Here is an 18,015-nt window from a genome sequence, read left to right on the forward strand (position 1 = left end):
TGTAAGAGAATCACATCAACCCTATGGAAAACAGCTGGCAGGGCTGCAGCTGCTGAAGGAAGCAACATTACAACCAGGCTCTGACATTCCCTAGGGCTCATTCTGAGCAGGATAAGAAATGGAGAAAATTTGATTTTCTTTAAAGGAGCTTGATAATGGATTTTTTTTGAGTTTTAATTCCTTTGGACTTTAGTGTCTCTAGATTTTAACTTACATGGGGATTTAGTCTTCTTATTAAATTTCTCTAATGGCTTCCCCAGGCTTCAAATAAGAATGAGTTTTCTAATTATATTTGGAGTATCTCCATGTTCCTGGCATTTTTGAGCATCTTTATAATGTTATACTACATCAGTATAGAACTTTGGATGAATTACAGTTCACAACATGACTGGACATAATTTGGGAAGTCAGAATTAGAATAGATTGTCAAATTTGGAGGCAGCAGTCTTAGAGTTAAAGCTATTTTTTTCTGACCCATTTCAGCATCTTTTGGAGACAGATATCTACACTAACCATGAGGATATCTGTAGTCTTGATTGAAACAGGATTTGTAAATTTACAAAGTCCTACAACTGTCCTGATAAATTCCAAGGAGGTTGATCACACAGAAGATTAAACATAGGCTTAATAATTTAGTTGAATCGTTCAAAAGTAAAGTTTTAAAAAATATGGATAAAGGTGGTAGACACTCCCTCTGCACTTATTCTCTACAATTTTCCCTTAGAGTCAGTCTTTGCAAGTACCCCTGTGGTTACTCCGTGCAGGTTTGTCCTGTTGTAATTATGATCATCGGACCTGTGGTGTGCAGATCACATAACAGATGGGCTGAATGCTGTCATCATGTAGATTATCTGCAAGCATGTTCTCAGAATAAGCAGAGAAAAGCCAAATTCTTTACAACATCTCTACCTAAGTTGTTTTTGTTTTTTCAGATAAATTATTTGACTAATATGAGCCCTAAAATAAAAGTAAATACATTGTTCTCTGATAAACTGATTATTGATATTTCTATTACATCATACTAAAATTATTATAAATGTTATCTGGTACCTATGAGATGACCATATAAGGAGGCAGATGTGTTAATTTTACAACAGAAAGTACTCTGTTTCAGTACTGGGTGTCTATTGCCATTTTGAAGAGTAGTTTAAAGCAGGCTAATTTTCAAACAACAATGCAGAATATTCAACTGGAAGGCATATCATTTTCTGGCTTTCATGTTGTTCGTTTATTTTCATACTTCCAGCAGACCACTAAGCATATTAAAATCAGAGAACAATGGGATCAGCAGAACTTTAAAGTATGTTTGAGAATGAGACAACAAAATGGATGGCACTTTCTCCTAATATATAAAGGTTTGATAAGTTCATCACACTCAAGATTTTCAAAATGTAATTTTATCTCACGTAAGTCATGGTTCTTCCAGAGTCCCTTATTTAAACTTCCGTAAATGCAAATTTCCCTACTCCTCTTACCTTTCTTAGATCATATTGTCCAACTCATTATACCTTCTAATGCATTGCTGCCCGGGATTATACTGTGGGTTCCTATCTCGAGCCCCTTGCTTTGCTAGAACCCCTCCAGCCTGACTTTGTCTGTTCCCCTCCTTGCAAGGCAAGCAGTTCCTGGGGCTAAGTCCAGTTCTGTGAGTTGCCCTCCTCTGGGTCTTGCTCCATGTAATCAGACCCCAGAATTCCCTAACAATAGCCCTGTGTCTGCTTCCAGTTCCTACATAGGCCCCTTCTCAGATAATGCTTGTTTTTAATTTTCCTAGGGGGTAAATGGTAGAAAGGGCATGTGGTTAGGAGTAAGAGAAGAGAAGTAGGGCAAACCAAGGTGTGTGGGCAGGTGGAGTGCTTTATTTATACTCTTGGTTCAGGACTTACCACTTTTAGAGTTGGGCCTGGTTAAAAATGTATTAAGCAAGATTATGTAAGTTAGCATACTTCACCCAAACAGCATAAGTTTTACAGTGTTAGAATATTGTTTTCCATTAAATTGTCAAAAACCCTATTGATACCTAATACTGTAGTTAATTGGTGATAATACTTTGAATTTGTGAATAATTATTTCCTTATTTTGCAGCATATTGTGTAAGAGTAACGATTTAATAATTGTCAGATGCTTACTGGTAATATTATTTTAGATTCTTTCTTCCTTCACCATTGTTGGCAGTAAAGCCTACTTGTCATAACTTTTTTCTCTGCCTACATAATATTTGTGTTTTGTGTCCGATAGCTTTACATTTCTTTAATTTAAAAAAAAATCAGTGCCATCTGCTAACTCAGTATTTTTTCTCAAGTTCCAGAAAACTTGAGAAAACACTGTGCCCTAAATAAGACCCAAGTCAGTTCCTGCTCTTCTGGGACTCCACGGTTAATAGTTCTATATTAAAGGAGTTACATATTTTTCTGTCTTGCATATCAGTGTAGACAGATCTGTCTTCTTCACTCACTATCTCCATCAATTACATGCTGAATACATTTTAATTACAAACTTTGGAAACAATATTAGAAGTCTGAATTGTCCATATATTATTTATAGTATCACTGCAGTAACTAATCCACTGATAACTAAATATATTATCTTAATAAAATACTTAATGTCATGTTGCAGGATCTGCAGCCCTTTGATAATATTATTCGTGTTATTTGGGACTATACATTTGACTTTGTCAGTCACCTATAAGGAAAGATTTTTTTCTCCCCACATCTGAAATTTGGTTGTTTGTGTGATACAGCACACATTTTTTCCACAATTGAGGGAAATGAAATTTTGGTAATACATGTGTAATTCCTAAAGCTGCTTAAGAAATAAAAATAATTTGCACTAATCACGATATATGTATGCTACCTATTAAAACTCTAGCTAATCATAACATATGATCTAGATACCAACTCATTTTTCAATTCATTATGAAAATGTGTACTTCCAGATTTGCAACCTCAATTCTTGAAATGTTATAGATGACAATAAATGTAAACAATTAACATTAGTCTATGCTACATTGTTTTTCTGGATTATATCTTATAAAAAATGACTGAAAGGAATATATTTCCTATTATTTATACATAGAACATGGTGGAATGTAATTAATTTTGATTAAAAAAATGTATCATATTTCTACTTAGAAATATCCTATATAATTTATGGTGGATTGTATTAAATACTTTCATATGATTGTATAATGGCATTTGGTGCCTAAATACATCTTACTCCTTCACTCAGCACCTACTCACAAATATATTCTCAATATCTTTTATGAAGCAGACACTTGTCAGAGCATTTATAAAGATACAAAAGTGGATTTCTTGGTTTTAGCCATTAAATAAACTGGTTCTCTCTCTCTCTCTCTTTCTCTCTCTCTTTCTCTGTGTGTGTGTGTGTGTGTGTGTGTGTGTGTGTGTGTGTATGTGTGTGTTATGATATGGTTTTCAAAAGATGGAAAGTGAATTAATTTTATATATTTACATATAGACGTATATATAAATATATATGCATTTATTTTTATAATATTTTTACAAAACTTTAGAGACATTGTTGTGAATTTAATATGAATGTATACATATATATATATATATATATAAGACAGATATTCAGAAACTGCAATTTGCTTTAGACTTAATGAGCATCTATTGAGTACCTACAAGATTCCAGGTAATATGCTAAATAATGTCTCATATATTATTACATTCATTATCTTATCTGAGGTTCACAAAAAAATTTCCAAAAATATCTTCAAATTATAAATGAGAAAGTTTATAGCAAATGAAAAAATATATGATTATCCATTTGAATAAATGGCACTGCACTTTCATTCCTCGATTAACCAGGGTCATGGGACACAGGCCCCATGGACAAATTTATGCTATGGACAAAATTTAAATACTTAAGTTGTTGAACAAAACGGATTCAAGGTAAGTCTGTTTGGTGAAAGTTAAATTCAATATTAAAAAAATAGATAATTAGGTTTAATGCTACAAATGATATCCTCTAATAGTTATTTAAGGAGTCCCTCAGTCTTCGTTCACATATTAAGGCACTCAATAAATTATAAAATATTTAAGTTAGCAATTATTAAGTATTAACTATGAAATTAAAACTGCTTCTAATACTTCTGTAGATAACCATAGTTAACACTCACCATAGCCTCAATAGATGGGGACTATTGTTTGACTCTCAATTAGAGAAGAGAAAATGGAGTCTTAGACTAATTAGGTATCTTGCCTGTAGTCACCGGGCTAGAGAATGTCAAAGCCAAGTTTTAAGGTAGGCCATTTGACTGTTCATCACATGGCATAATTATTTGACTCTACTTTACCAGGCAGATGAAAATTAACTTATTTCTTATTTAACTAAAAGAAAAAAAACAGAAAAAAGTTACTTATTATTTAATTAAAAGAAAAAACAGAAAACAACAAAAACAAGCAAAGATAAAAGTATTTCAAATATTTATGATTTTTCAGCAAATATCATGTACCTTGTGCTGATTGAGCCAAATAATTATTGCATTATTAGTCACTTCATGAAAGGTCCTTTCATGTTTTAATTTTACTTTTTAAATGTTTTAAATTGCTATAAAAGTGAGTAAAATTAATCTTTTCTTTAAATCAAATAGCAATTTTATTGCTTGTATTTTAGAAAAAGTTTAAGTCTGTCTCCCATTTTATATTGTTCAAGTTGTTTACATTTTTATTTGCTGTGATAAATACATTTTTCAATTGAATCCTGGCATCTAAATTATTAACCTATTTATTCAAATGTTGAGAAGACAGAACTTCCCATCTTGCAATGGATACAGTATAGTCTATACTGGCTACTACTAGGCAACTGCAAATAAGCATTTTTTTATATATCGGTCTATCCCAAAATAGAAAGATTTAACTGTATTGCATTGAAATAGGATTCATAGGGATAATTTCAAGAATGACAATCTCAAGTAAAAGCAGTACAATTCGTTACATTTAGCTTCAAGCGTTTATTAACAGCACAATCTTGGCCAAGTATTTAATCTCCAAGACTCATTTGCCTTATATGTAAAATTATACCTCCTTCCCAAAGATATTTTTCAATATTTAATAAGCTGAAGAAATAAACAATAGGTTTATGAAACATGGTAAGAGATTTATAAATATTAGCTCTCCTTTAAATCCTTTATAACACACACAGCAAAAACACAAATACACACACAAATAAATCATAACCAATAGAATACTACCCAGCCTTAGTATGAAAGAACGAAATCATGTCTTCTACAGCAACATGGATGGAATTGGAGGTCATTATCTCAAGGGAAACAACTTAGAAACAGAAAGTCAAATGCAGCATGTTCTCACTTAAAGTGGGAGCTAAATAATGGACACAGAGTGTGAAATAAGAGACATTGGAGGTCATTATCTCAAGGGAAACAACTTAGAAACAGAAAGTCAAATGCAGCATGTTCTCACTTAAAGTGGGAGCTAAATAATGGACATAGAGTGTGAAATAATAGACATTGGAGATTTTGAAAGGTAGGAGTTTGCTGGGTAAGAGATAAGAAGTTATGGCTGGGCACGATGGCTCACACCTGTAATCCCAGCACTTTGGGAGGCCGAGGCGGGTGGATCACGAGGTCATAAGTTCAAGACCAGCCTGGCCAATATGGTGAAACCCGTTTCTCCTAAAAAATACAAAAATCAGCTAGGTGTGGTGGCGGGTGCCTGTAATCCCAGCTATTTGGGAAGCTGAGGCAGGAGAATTGTTGGAACCTGGGAGGCAGAGATTGCAGTGGGCCGAGATTGCACCAGTGCACTCCAGCCTGAGTGACAGAGCAAGACTCTGTCTCAGGGAAAAAAAAAAAAAAAAAAAAAAAAGTTACTTAATGGGTACAATGTAGACTATTTGGACTATTTGGGTAATGGCTACACCAAAAGCCTAGATTTCACCACTATGCAATATATTCATGTAACAAAACAGCATTTCTACATTTTACATTTAAACAAGTAATTAAAAAACCACATCTATTACTTCATATTATAATTGCATTAATTATATATTACTTACATAATATATTAAACATGATATGTCACACAATCTATAATATTGCATTTCATATATTAATATTGTATATTAACACTGTATATAATTTACATATATCCTCCATACCAAGAGTTTTAAAGAAACTTAAAACACAATTTATTAAAAATTATAATAGATAATAATGTTCTACGCTGTCCATGAAAGGATAGCAATTTGTATGGCAAATTAGAAAGATTGCCATATAAAGAAAAAAATAAAACGTAATGGTACCTTCTAGGGTAAACCATAAGTTAGACTCCTTTGTGTTCTAAGTCATCCTATTAAAGTCACTGCTGCTTCATATCCCTGAGAGAATAAAATGTTTATGAACCCCAAATAGAGCCAACAGGTGACATAGAGCCCTTTCCCTTTATGAATTCATGCAAATTACATCATGACAATTATGACTTAATCCCCATGATTCTAAACCCCTGGAAAGAGTTTTAGGCACAAGATTAAGAGGCGGATAGAACTGGAGGTCATATCTTAAATGAAACAAGCCAAGCAAAGAAAGTCAAATATCACATATTCTCACTCCTAAGTAGGGACTAAAAAATGTGTACACATGGATGTAGAGAATGGAATGATTGACAGGTAATGAAGACTCAAAAGGGTTAGAAGACGGGAGGAGGAGGATGATGAGAAATTAGTTAATGGGCACAATTTACATTATTTGACTGATGGGTACCCTAAAAGCCCTAACTTGACCACTATGTAATCTGTGCCTGTAACAAAACTACACGTGTATCCCCATACATTTGTACAATTTTTTTTAAAGAGACCTCTCATGGTCTCAGGATTTACAAGAAAAGCTACCTGATCTTTTTAGGTGATTTTAGTTGCTTTCCGGAAAACAGGGACTATCGTGTGGTATGGTAAGGTTTCCTAGGACCTGCAATCTAAGACTCAGGAAGAAATGATTTTTTAATTTTGTTCAGTAGTGTATCTCCAGTGCTGAAAACAATGGCATATAGTTGATGTTCAACACTTAAGTCTGAATAAGTGACTGTATGAAGCATAACATCTAAGTTAAAAACTTCTTAGAGTTATGTTTGCAAGCTAGATTGCACCGTCTGGTTTTTATATGTGCCTAAACCACACACATGTTTTCTCTACCCTTTGGGCTTAACATCTTGTACCTCCTAGTTGTCATTGCCTGCATCAGTCTTGCAGATGAGTTTGCTTCCCAGAATCTTACCGAAAGAACAAAGTATTATCAATCTCTGATCATACCTTGGTACTTTACATTTCCATACCCGATCCCTAGTTGTTCTTAGTTCTAGAATGAACTGACAAAGATTGATCAAAGATCTTTGTGCCAGACTATAGAATCTGCACTACTTAAGTAAAAGAGATTTATTAAGGGATGTAGAAAATAGCTGATAGGATTGAAGAAAAGGTTTGTGTAGTGAGCTGTTAGAAACAGCTTTTAAAGGTCCATCATAGAACTGGGACATCAAAGGATTTGCTGCCCCTGCATTATCAGAATTAACCATAGGGGAAGACTTTTCCCCTACCTTCTGGCCTCGGGCTTCAGAGCCACACTGCCTTTGCCATTATCTGTGAAAGGAAAATGGGTATCCCACAAAAATGGCCTGGCATTTCAGTAAGTCATTCCATAAAAGACCCTGCTTGCATGAATCTGATAAGAGAAATGTCAAGCAAATCTAGAAGGCTAACTGCAAAGGGATCTGGGAAATGTATCTTTTAATTTACTAGGCCCTGTAAAAAAAGCCTATAAAAAGGAAAGCATGCCATTTGGTGTTTGAAATGGTTAAGTGAACCATTTCGCAGAATCCACCACAGAGCATATGCAAACTTTATTTAAAAAAGGATATTCACTAACACTTCTGAAGCAATACTGGAAGTTTTTTGCAAATATACTTGCATATGTAAAAATATTCCGAATTCACATATACCAAAATGGTAACAATTGTCATTTTTACATGATACATAGATCATCAATATTTACCTTCTTGTGAATATATACAATTCTTCTGAGGGTTATATAAAATAACACAGAACTTGGAAAGCACTTGACAGAGGACCTGACAGATATTTTGTCTTTACTTTTTATTTCCCTGGCACCTAACACTGTTTCTAATATTTAAATTAATACACATTTGTTTAAGTAACCTTCATTATCTGATGCAGCTGAGCTTATCATTACCTTTTCTTTTTCTGAATTCTTCTGGCAAGCTAACATTACCACAACATTTGGGGCACACAGCAGTTGTTTCTAAATGTAGCAGTAGTTAACTACAATCAATAGTTTAAATTAAGTAATTAAGTTTGTTTCTTGTGTTTTTTTTAAGAATTTCAGATAAATTCCTGTATTTATTTATTCATTTATTTATTTTAGAGACAGGGTCACATTCTATTACCCAGGCTAGAATGCAGTGGCATGATCATAGTTACCGCAGCCTTTAACTCAAGTGGTCCTCCAACCTCAGCCTCTAGAGGGACTAAACTACACACCTGCCACCATGCTAGGCTAATTTTTTTTTTATTTTATTTTTTGTAGAGGCAGGGTCTCACTATGCTTTCCAGGCTGGTGTTGAACTCCTGACCTCAAGCAATCCTCCAGCCTCCCAAAACACTGGGATTACAAGCACGAGCCACTGCAACTTGGCCCTAAATTTAAATATATGTCATTATTATAACGTCAAATTCGTACTCTGAGAGAATAATGCTTTACTTCCCCCAAAATAAGGAAAATATCTTTTATATATATTTATGGTCAAAGTACTGTCTACTGTATTTTTTTTTCATTACGGTGCTCCATGCATCATGGTAAAAACAAGATAAGAATAGTGTTAGTCTAAAAATAAATATGACAGGACAACTAGAGGATACTTAATATTGGTAGGTCAGGTATCTTCAAGTTTGGAAAATATGTGAATTGTAACTTATAACTTTGTAAAATAATGATTTGACATAGAAGTCAACACTTCTTGAACTCTAATTTTAACATTATATGAAATTGAGGCTTTTGATAAATATGTTTCTATCATGGATGTACTTAAAACATGATTTTTTTTGCATTTTACCCAAAACGGTTATAGTTAACTTCATTTAATACTTCAAACAGCACTTTGTGGCATATTATATTTACATTACAGGTTAGAAAGGGAGATTAAGAAATCTTAAGTGGGGGATAAATAATTGAGTCTAGTATTCAGAGTCTAAGTTCTGGGATAAAGGATTATGTAGAAATTTTTCAATAGCACAGAGCACATTTGAGCAGAATTTCCACTCATTTCAAGTGTCCTGTGGATAATGATTCCATGCACCAATAATTTAAGAAACAATGACATAAATTTTAGTAGAATGATATTACTTATTATCTAAATAATTCAAAATAGTTATTACCCATGTAATGAGTTGCAACTGTGAAATATATCTTATAATTATTTAAAAGGGATATTATTTGTTTTTTGGCATAATAGATAAAACTCTAGTGTATCATATTTAAACAACAAAAAAACCCATCTATCTACTTAGTATCATAGAAGTCATTAGGTATAATACCACTTACAGAATTGCAAACCTTTCTATATGAAATTTTTACATTAATAATTCTAAAAATATTTCAAATAACATAAAAATACTTAAAATGCACTTAACTAAATGCTAAGTTCTTAGGTAAGAAGGATATTCTAAAAAATCCAAGCAAATATACTCTTTTATAAAGCCAAATTTCATGTTTATAGTGTCCGGACAGACAAAGCAGAAAAAAAAAATGGAAATGTGATAGAATGTATAATTTTTATTGGCAAATAAAACAGGGATTTTTGTAAGAAAAAAATGCAATATTCATATGAACATTTCAAGAGCTGCTCTTTCATAAAGGCCAACCATTCTAGGTAAGTGAAGTTATTCCTTCAAGCTAAAGAAATGAAGCCATCAAACACATTTTGGTTAATATTACTTGATATTTCTTCAAACATGGCATTCAATTATTTCAGGAGACAGCTTATGTATTTTCTATTTTTATTTATTTATTTTTTTTTTTGAGATGGAGTTTTCCTCTTGTCCCCCAAGCTGGAGTGCAGTGGTGCGATCTCGGCCACTGCAACCTACTTCTCCTGGGCTCAAGCGATTCTACTGCCTCAGCCTCCTGAGTAGCTGGAATTACAGGTGCCCACCACCACGCTTGGCTAATTTTTGTATTTTTAGTAGAGACAGAATTTCACCATGTTGGCAAGGCTGTTTGGAAACTCCTGACCTCAAGTGACCCACCTGCCTTGGCTTCCCAAAGTGCTGGGATTATAGGAGTCAGCTTATATGTATTGTTTTACAAAACTTCCACTAGAAAGCATTTAGCTCTCTGTTAAGTCTAGAATCAAGAAATCTTGTTTTGGTGATTGAAAGAACAATATTGCGATGTTAGTGTGTAGGTTAAGACAATATTGATTTATGCAAATAAAAGCCTACTTAAGCATCTGAATACCATTCATTTTATATCCAATGCAGATTTCAACAAATTCATTATTTATTATTAATAGAAAAAAACCTAAATCAATTTATTCTGTGTTGTTTCCCCCAACATCGCTAATGTGTTGATATCTTTTTAATAGCACTGCCTTCTGGTGGGCAAAATGAGCTGCAAAATAAATCACACTGAAACCTAGACAAATGATCCATTGGATAAGAAAATTTATTGGTGGTAACCTTTTGAAAACTAGAGGATACACGCAAAATGGGGAGAGAAAGATTATGTGTTTGCATAACATGAACTGAGCCCTTCTTAGAATAAATAAGAAACATGACCAGTTACTTTTTGAAAACTCTTCTGGTTGATGAAAATGGGATTATTAGATAGAGAAGGATGTTCTTCTCCCTGCTTCCTGTGGCAGAAGGACATCCATCAGGATCATTTTAAATTGTAACAACTTATTTCAATGAGTTTTTTAAAGGATGGAGAATAAATACTACCCTTATACCTAGAAAAAGTTATTACTTACATTGAGATCTATACTATTTGAAAGCAATTTAGAGAGGTATTTGATGGCATCATTTAGATTATTTATAGCGAGTAGGTTAAAATTTACTTAATTTTCTTTTATAAAATTGGTTAATGTTTTATAGAATTGTTAATTTTGAACAACTGCTAATTATTCATGGTTTTATAGAATTGTTTATTGGAACTGAAATTATAATTTTGAATGTTTGTCAAAGTACCAATTATTATCTTATGTATGTAATGGCTTTCAGAATTTGTACTCAATGTTTTACTATTTTTATTTCAAAAACTTGCATTATCACAAAAACATAAATCTCACTCACATAAAGACATGACATATTTTTTAAATAGTAAAGATCATAAATGGAACAGATGTCAGCTAATGAAATCAGAAAATCTTTCAATGAGCTCATTATAATTGAGAATTACATTTTTAATTGATTTATTAGTCAACAATCTGCATTTGTATTGTTAAGTCAAGTATAAAGTTAAGTATTTTGAAATATTTTAGATTCTCTTATTGGTAATTAAAGAGTTGCCAGTTAATCATCTACTATCAAGTTATGCATATGTGACACTGATATTTTGCTGTGAGGTAAGTAATACTCATGAGAGTGCATTCTGCCCTCATTTAATTTTGAAAATTGATTTTTAATAAAATAAATCCGAGAAAATAGAATTGTTCTCATATAAGGCAATTGCTATGACATAAAAATTATAGTATAAACCATTTGTTGTCCTCTCACATTCTTTTACAACACTTAATTATTTTTTAAGAATTATTATTACAAATCTACCATAAATAAACTTGTCTGATGTTTATTCAGCATTACTGCTTGCTAAAAACAACCAAGAAAATAAATCATGAATCTCTTGATTGATATTTTCAAGGAGTAAGTTTTCTCGTCTTCTAGGTACTTGAGGATTATAAGTATTGCGTATAATAGACAAAAATACTTAATTTTCATAAATCTTACAAACTATGATTAACTTCAAAAATAACTTTTTGGACTAAAAATTAACAAACACATAATTCATAATAATGCATGTATTGGCCAGGTGCGGTGGCTCATGCTTGTAATCCCAGCACTTTGGGAAGGTGAGGAGAGCAGATCACCTGAGGTCAGGAGTTTGAGACCATCCTGGCCAACATGGCAAAACCCCATCTCTACTAAAAATACAAAAATTAGCCAGGGGTGCTGGCACGCATTTGTAATCCCAGCTACTCACAAGACTGAGGCAAGAGAATCACTTGAACCCAGGAGGCGGAGGTTGCAGTGAGCTGAGATCTTGCCACTGCACTCCAGCCTGGGCAACAGAGTGAGGCTCTGTCTAAATAAATAAATAAACAAATAAAGCATGTATTGCAGTTCACTAAAAATATAGTGACTATGCATTTCATGAAATTATAATAAACTCCATTTCAGGTATTACTTATGCTACTGGCTACACTGTATTTTGTAAATATAAAGACATGCAATAATTTGGAGAGTCTCATATAGGGCTAAAATACATGAATTGCCATCTTTCAGTTTTACAGGACATTTTAATCAGTCAATGTAATATAGCTAATGGCTTTCAGTACTAAGAATCTGAAGGCCCATTTCTATCTATTCACCATTTCTGACTGGCTACCTGACCTTGAAGTAGTGAGCCAACCTCAGAAACTGTGAGATTAATCTACTAGAAAGAGCTCTGAATATTCAAGCATTCCAGATTTGGAGTTCACTATTTCCATTCTCACAGCAACACCCCTCTGACTTGATTGATATAAATATATGTCCCCGGATACATTAGGCGATTTTCAGTGCTCTGAGGTGCCAATATAAAATAAAGAAAATAAAGGAGAATCTGAACACACGGTTGCATAAAAATAAACTGAAAGTAGTATATATGTACATGAGGGAGAGAGAGAGAGAGAGAGAGAATGTGTATATGTGTGTGTGTGTGTGTGTGTGTGTGTGTGTGTGTGTGTGTGTGTGTGTGTGTGTGTAGACTGCAGGTGCCATAATACATTTATTGTCCCAAATACACACTTTTAATTTGATTAGATATAGTCTTAACATAATATTTTCCTATGGTTTCATATACATAAGAATATTTGCTTTATAGGAAGAACAACTGTGTGGCTTCCCCTTTTCATGTACATCAATATATATGACATAATACTTGTCTCATGGAGCTTATAGAGGATTATAGAGTTTTGAATGATAAATGTTTATAATAATACCATTGTTTAATGTCCTTGTAAAATTATAAGCCTTAGAATATCTTATATGTAAAGGACTTTTAACATCATGGATATGTTGTGCTAATATTTACCAAAAAAGATGAATCATGTCAAGGGAGGTTAAGTCACTTCTCAAAGATAAGTAATTAGTAAACAACCTGGCAAAAGTCCTAGATACTTTCTTAGAACACTATTGTGATGTGTTTATCATCATCAATTTTTTTTCTTAAAGTTATGAAGCACTGAACAGTATTTATGTAAATTTGCAAGAGAGTCAATATTTGTAACCACAAGATTAAAGGAAACTAACACATAAATAATAAAATTCATATCTATAAAATTTATAAAAAGTATCACTAATAACAGTATGCTAAATGTAACTAATGTACAGTTGGTAATTTGTTAAATAAAACATGATCTATTTTAGGAAAGAACAAAAATGGCAATATTGATCTAAATTATTTCCTTTTTTTTTTTTTTTTTTTTTAAGAGACAGAGTCTTGTTCTGTCACCCAGGCTGGAGTGCAGGGGCATGATCTCAGCTCATTGCAAACTCCTTCTGGCTTCAAGCTATTCTCCTGTGTTAGCCTCCTGATTACAGGCATGCGCTACCATGCCTGGCTAATTATTTATTTATTTTTTTAGTAGAGATTGGGTTTCACCATGTTGGCCAGGCTGTTCTTCTGGTCTTGAACTCCTGACCTCAAGTGATCCAAACGCCTTGGTCTCCCAAAGTGCTGAGATTACAAGTGTGAGCCACCATGCCTGGTCTGAATTATATACTTTGGATATGATTTCTCAAATGCTGGCATGTATGAATGCTAAGTCTTATTTAATAATATGTATTTGAAGATTAAAATGAGATGATATATGTAGAAAACTCAATACAATGTCTGAAATCTAATAGATACTTACGAAAATATAAGTATTAAAATACATTATATGGAAGTGGTCATTAGGGAAATAACTTTAGAGCTCAGTGTCTCTTAATTGCAGAGTCTTAACCAAAATATAACTGGAAATGAAAAAAACATACTTTATTTTTATCACTTCTGAATGCATAAAGGCAAGAGTGTCCACTTGAAAAAACAGGAGGAGAAAATTTTGCAATAAAAGCAACTGAACTTTTTCGGTGGATGGACAGTCCAATATCCTTTTATTTACGGAGAAGGGTAAGGCTGATACTGAGGAGCATGCAAGAGTGCAATAGCACAGGCACTTTCCACAAAGGATATTATCATTATGGTTGTCATAAATCTTTTAAATTATTTCAAAAATTAAAAACTTTATTAAGTTGACAGACTCTGTAAGTTATTTGTAAACCAATAATTACTGAAATCTCAAACTCTACTACCGTTTTCTCTGAGAACTCTAGAGAGATGCTCTCAAATATAAGTGAATAAAGAAATCATAGATTTAAATATTTCTGTAAAAAATGTTAGGGGTGAACTAATTGTGTTTCTTATTCTAGATATGTTCCTCAAAGGAAAATATTGTCTAATAATAGTTATAAAATTCTCAATGCATTTTAAGCACTTAATGTACAATATTTTAACATGTTTTATCTGTTGTGTTATTGAAGAACACTTTACTAAATATGGCTACCTGGTAGTTGACCCTTACTTTCAAATCTGTAGGACTATCTCATTTTTCTGTTATAATCTTCAGTGCAATTTTATGGAAGGTTATCTTTAACAGATGTTTTATGTGTTAATAAAAGTTCAGGGCACTGGTATCATTACACTGGGGTTGCTGTCATTAGCAGAAATAGGCACAGAATGCAGAAAATAAGACTTCTAGACATACTCCTGACAATGTAATAAATGTGTTTGAATAAATGAAGTTAGCAAATAGCCAGGAACTTCAAAGAATTACTAGCTGATAATTGATTACCAATATCAAATGAGGACATAGCTCACATTTCAATAATTAGTAATCAATGAATATAAAATATTTGATTTTCAGAATTTTTGTCATCTGCCAATGAGTAAGCTATAGCTTTCATGGTTGAAAATGGGTTTTTAATCTTTTAATATTAACATCTGAAAACATTTTAAAGAGGTCATTCCTAATTTCTAGTAAAATAACATTTCAATATGATTCCCATAAATAGTCAAGAAATATGTAGTGCTTTTCTAAGTAGAGATAAGCAACAAGTCCTCACGTAAACATGTATCTCTGATTTACTTAAAAGCCAGGAGTCTAGGGCTGGTGCGGTGGCTCACGCCTGTAATCCCAGCACTTTAGGAGGCCGAGGAGGGAGGATTATGAGGTCAAGAGATCGAGACCATCCTGGACAAGACAGTGAAAGTCTGTCTCTACTAAAAATACAAAAAAATTAGCTGGTCATTGTGGCAGGTGCCTGTAATCCCAGCTACTTGGGAGGTTGAAGCAGGAGAATCGCTTGAACCCAGGAGGCAGAGGTTGCAGTGAGATGAGATAGCACCATTGCACTCCAGCCTGGGCAACAGAGCGAGACTCCGTCTCAAAAAAAAAAAAAAAGTTAGAAGTCTAAAAGCCACAATGTGTGTGAAAGTTCTGAACCATGTGCTAGCTAATAATAGTGAAAGGAGTGACAAGCATCATCTTGAAATTGTTATTGTATTATAAAAGAAACATATTCCTAGATAGTAGTTGGAAAAACATAATTTCTACTACTTCAGATGATATGATTTATATACCCCAAGGCAATAAAGTATCAAGTAGAAAGCTACACTACACTTATTTTTACTATAACAGAATACAAATATGATTTAAGATAAACCTGAAACCCTGGAACCCTTCATGAGAAGGAAGATGCATACTCAGTAAGCTTAAAATGCATATATCATTCAAATGCACATCATACAGCACATCTCGAAGTAAAAATTCCCCTTTTCAACACAATAGTATAAAACTTGGAGTTAATATGAGTGCTTTGAGTATAAATAAGTGTAATAATTTCACATATAAAATAACAAGCGATACTTCAGTTTGCTGAAAATGCACACAAATAGTTTGGGAATCCCTGGAAGAACAGTCTTACATAATTCATTTGAACAAAATATATCTAGCAAAATTATTTAAAAATGCAAATGCATGTGTTTTTTATTCTTCAGCAATATAGACATACAGATGACCCAACATGGAAAATAATATATTGTAAAAGTCATTCAGTTGTGGGGAAATGTGCAGAGAGGATTTTATTTGGACTTGTTATAAATAAGCAAGATTGTGTCGACAATCTAGAGAGCCTCTGAAGTGTAACTACCCTTTCAGCATTTCAGAAGACCATGTAAGTTATTAAACTACTTCATATTTATTTTTTAATTTTTGTAGAACATTGAAAAAGGTAAAAACAGGACATATATCTTTCTATTCAAAAAGGAGGGAAAAAAACTGGACAACTGTGCTTCACTTCATAGACAGGCTTGGGGCCGGGATGCCTTTGGGAAGGGAAAGGTGAGCAAGGAAGCCCACAATGTAGACTAAGAAGAGCCAACAAGTGAATGGAGATGCCAGAGGGATCAACCTAAGAAAAGGTTGTGATATGCCATCATTATAATCAGCAGAAGCACAAGTTAATGGAAGCCATTTACTGAAGGATGACAATCTACATAGAGTAATTTATTATCTCAATGAGGAAACTTCAAAATTTAAGAATGTGACTATAGAGAAAAGAGTCTTCCAACATTAGAATAATGTGGACTATGCCATACTAGGAGCTATCGCCAACTTTTAATGCATAAATATGTTCTAGCCTTTTTGTAGAAAATTAACTAGATGGCAGTGACTAAATAGTTGGGTCTCCATGAGACACATTTTGAGGAAGTCCATTTGCCAATACATAGAAGTAACACAACACCAACTCGTAGGGACAATGGTTGGTGGAGGAGTTCAACCACCACAATATAGGGAAAAAACAATAACAACAAAAAAGTTGACGTTTTCAAGAGCACAGTATGAAGATGGAAAACATCAACAGAGAATACCCTTTGGCCCTGGAGAATCCTCAAAGGGCTCAAAATGGCTGTAAAATCACACTGAATATTTTTAATTATCATTATTTTCTCATTTTTGACTTTTTATTCAAAGTAGCATCACATATCTTTTTTCTTTCTTTTATGAATTTATATAATTGTTATCTTAAAGCAATCATTTCTTACCTTTGACTCTTGAACTTTCTTGATTTTTTTCCTGCTGGAAATAAAACAGAAAATAGGTCAAAATATGTAAGTAAATATGTGATCAACTGTTTCATATAAAGTTTCACTATAGAAGGATCAAAATGATTTTTGTACATATTCCCAGGAACATGATTCTCGCCTTTAAAAAATATTTACATATATTTTTTTTTTGAGAGAGCATTTTGCCCTGTTGCCCAGGCTGGAGTGCAATGGCATGAACATGGTTCACTGCAGCCTCAACCTCGCAGACTCAAGTGATCCTCCCGCCTCAGCCTCTCAAGTAGCTGGAACTACAGGCACATATCATTATGCCAAGCTAATATCTTTTTTATTTTTTGTAGAGACGAGGCTTCCTTATTTTGCCCAGGTTGGTCTTGAACTCCTGGGCTCAAGGAATCCTCCTGCCTCAGCCTCTCAAAGTGCTAAGATTAGAGGAGTGAGCCCCCATCCCTGCCTTATGTAAAGTATTTTATTGGAGTAGTAATAACTCTTGGTGGGCATATAATTCTCTAAGAAATCACTAAATTGTATGAATATGGATTCATAAATAAATAAACAAATTGTTAATGAATAATAAATAATCATGCCTCTCAAAT

The 18,015-nt window shown here is 33.3% G+C and overlaps 1 protein-coding gene across 4 annotated transcripts in view; it reads right to left on the reverse strand.

Annotated features, from left to right (window-relative positions):
• FSTL5 (follistatin like 5) overlaps positions 1-18,015 on the reverse strand; it is a 778,780-nt gene that overhangs the window by 629,000 nt on the left and 131,765 nt on the right. For 2 of the 4 annotated variants that reach the window (XM_034959355.3, XM_034959354.3), the window contains exon 3: positions 17,399-17,429. In XM_034959355.3, coding sequence (XP_034815246.2) covers positions 17,399-17,429 — 31 coding nt within the window. Of the gene's footprint in view, positions 1-17,398; positions 17,433-18,015 lie in introns of all 4 variants that reach the window. The other 2 variants (XM_014344780.4, XM_014344779.4) reach the window with 1 other exon arrangement.

The sequence above is a fragment of the Pan paniscus genome, chromosome 3 (assembly GCF_029289425.2).
Source record: "Pan paniscus chromosome 3, NHGRI_mPanPan1-v2.0_pri, whole genome shotgun sequence".
Classification (NCBI taxonomy): domain Eukaryota; kingdom Metazoa; phylum Chordata; class Mammalia; order Primates; family Hominidae; genus Pan; species Pan paniscus.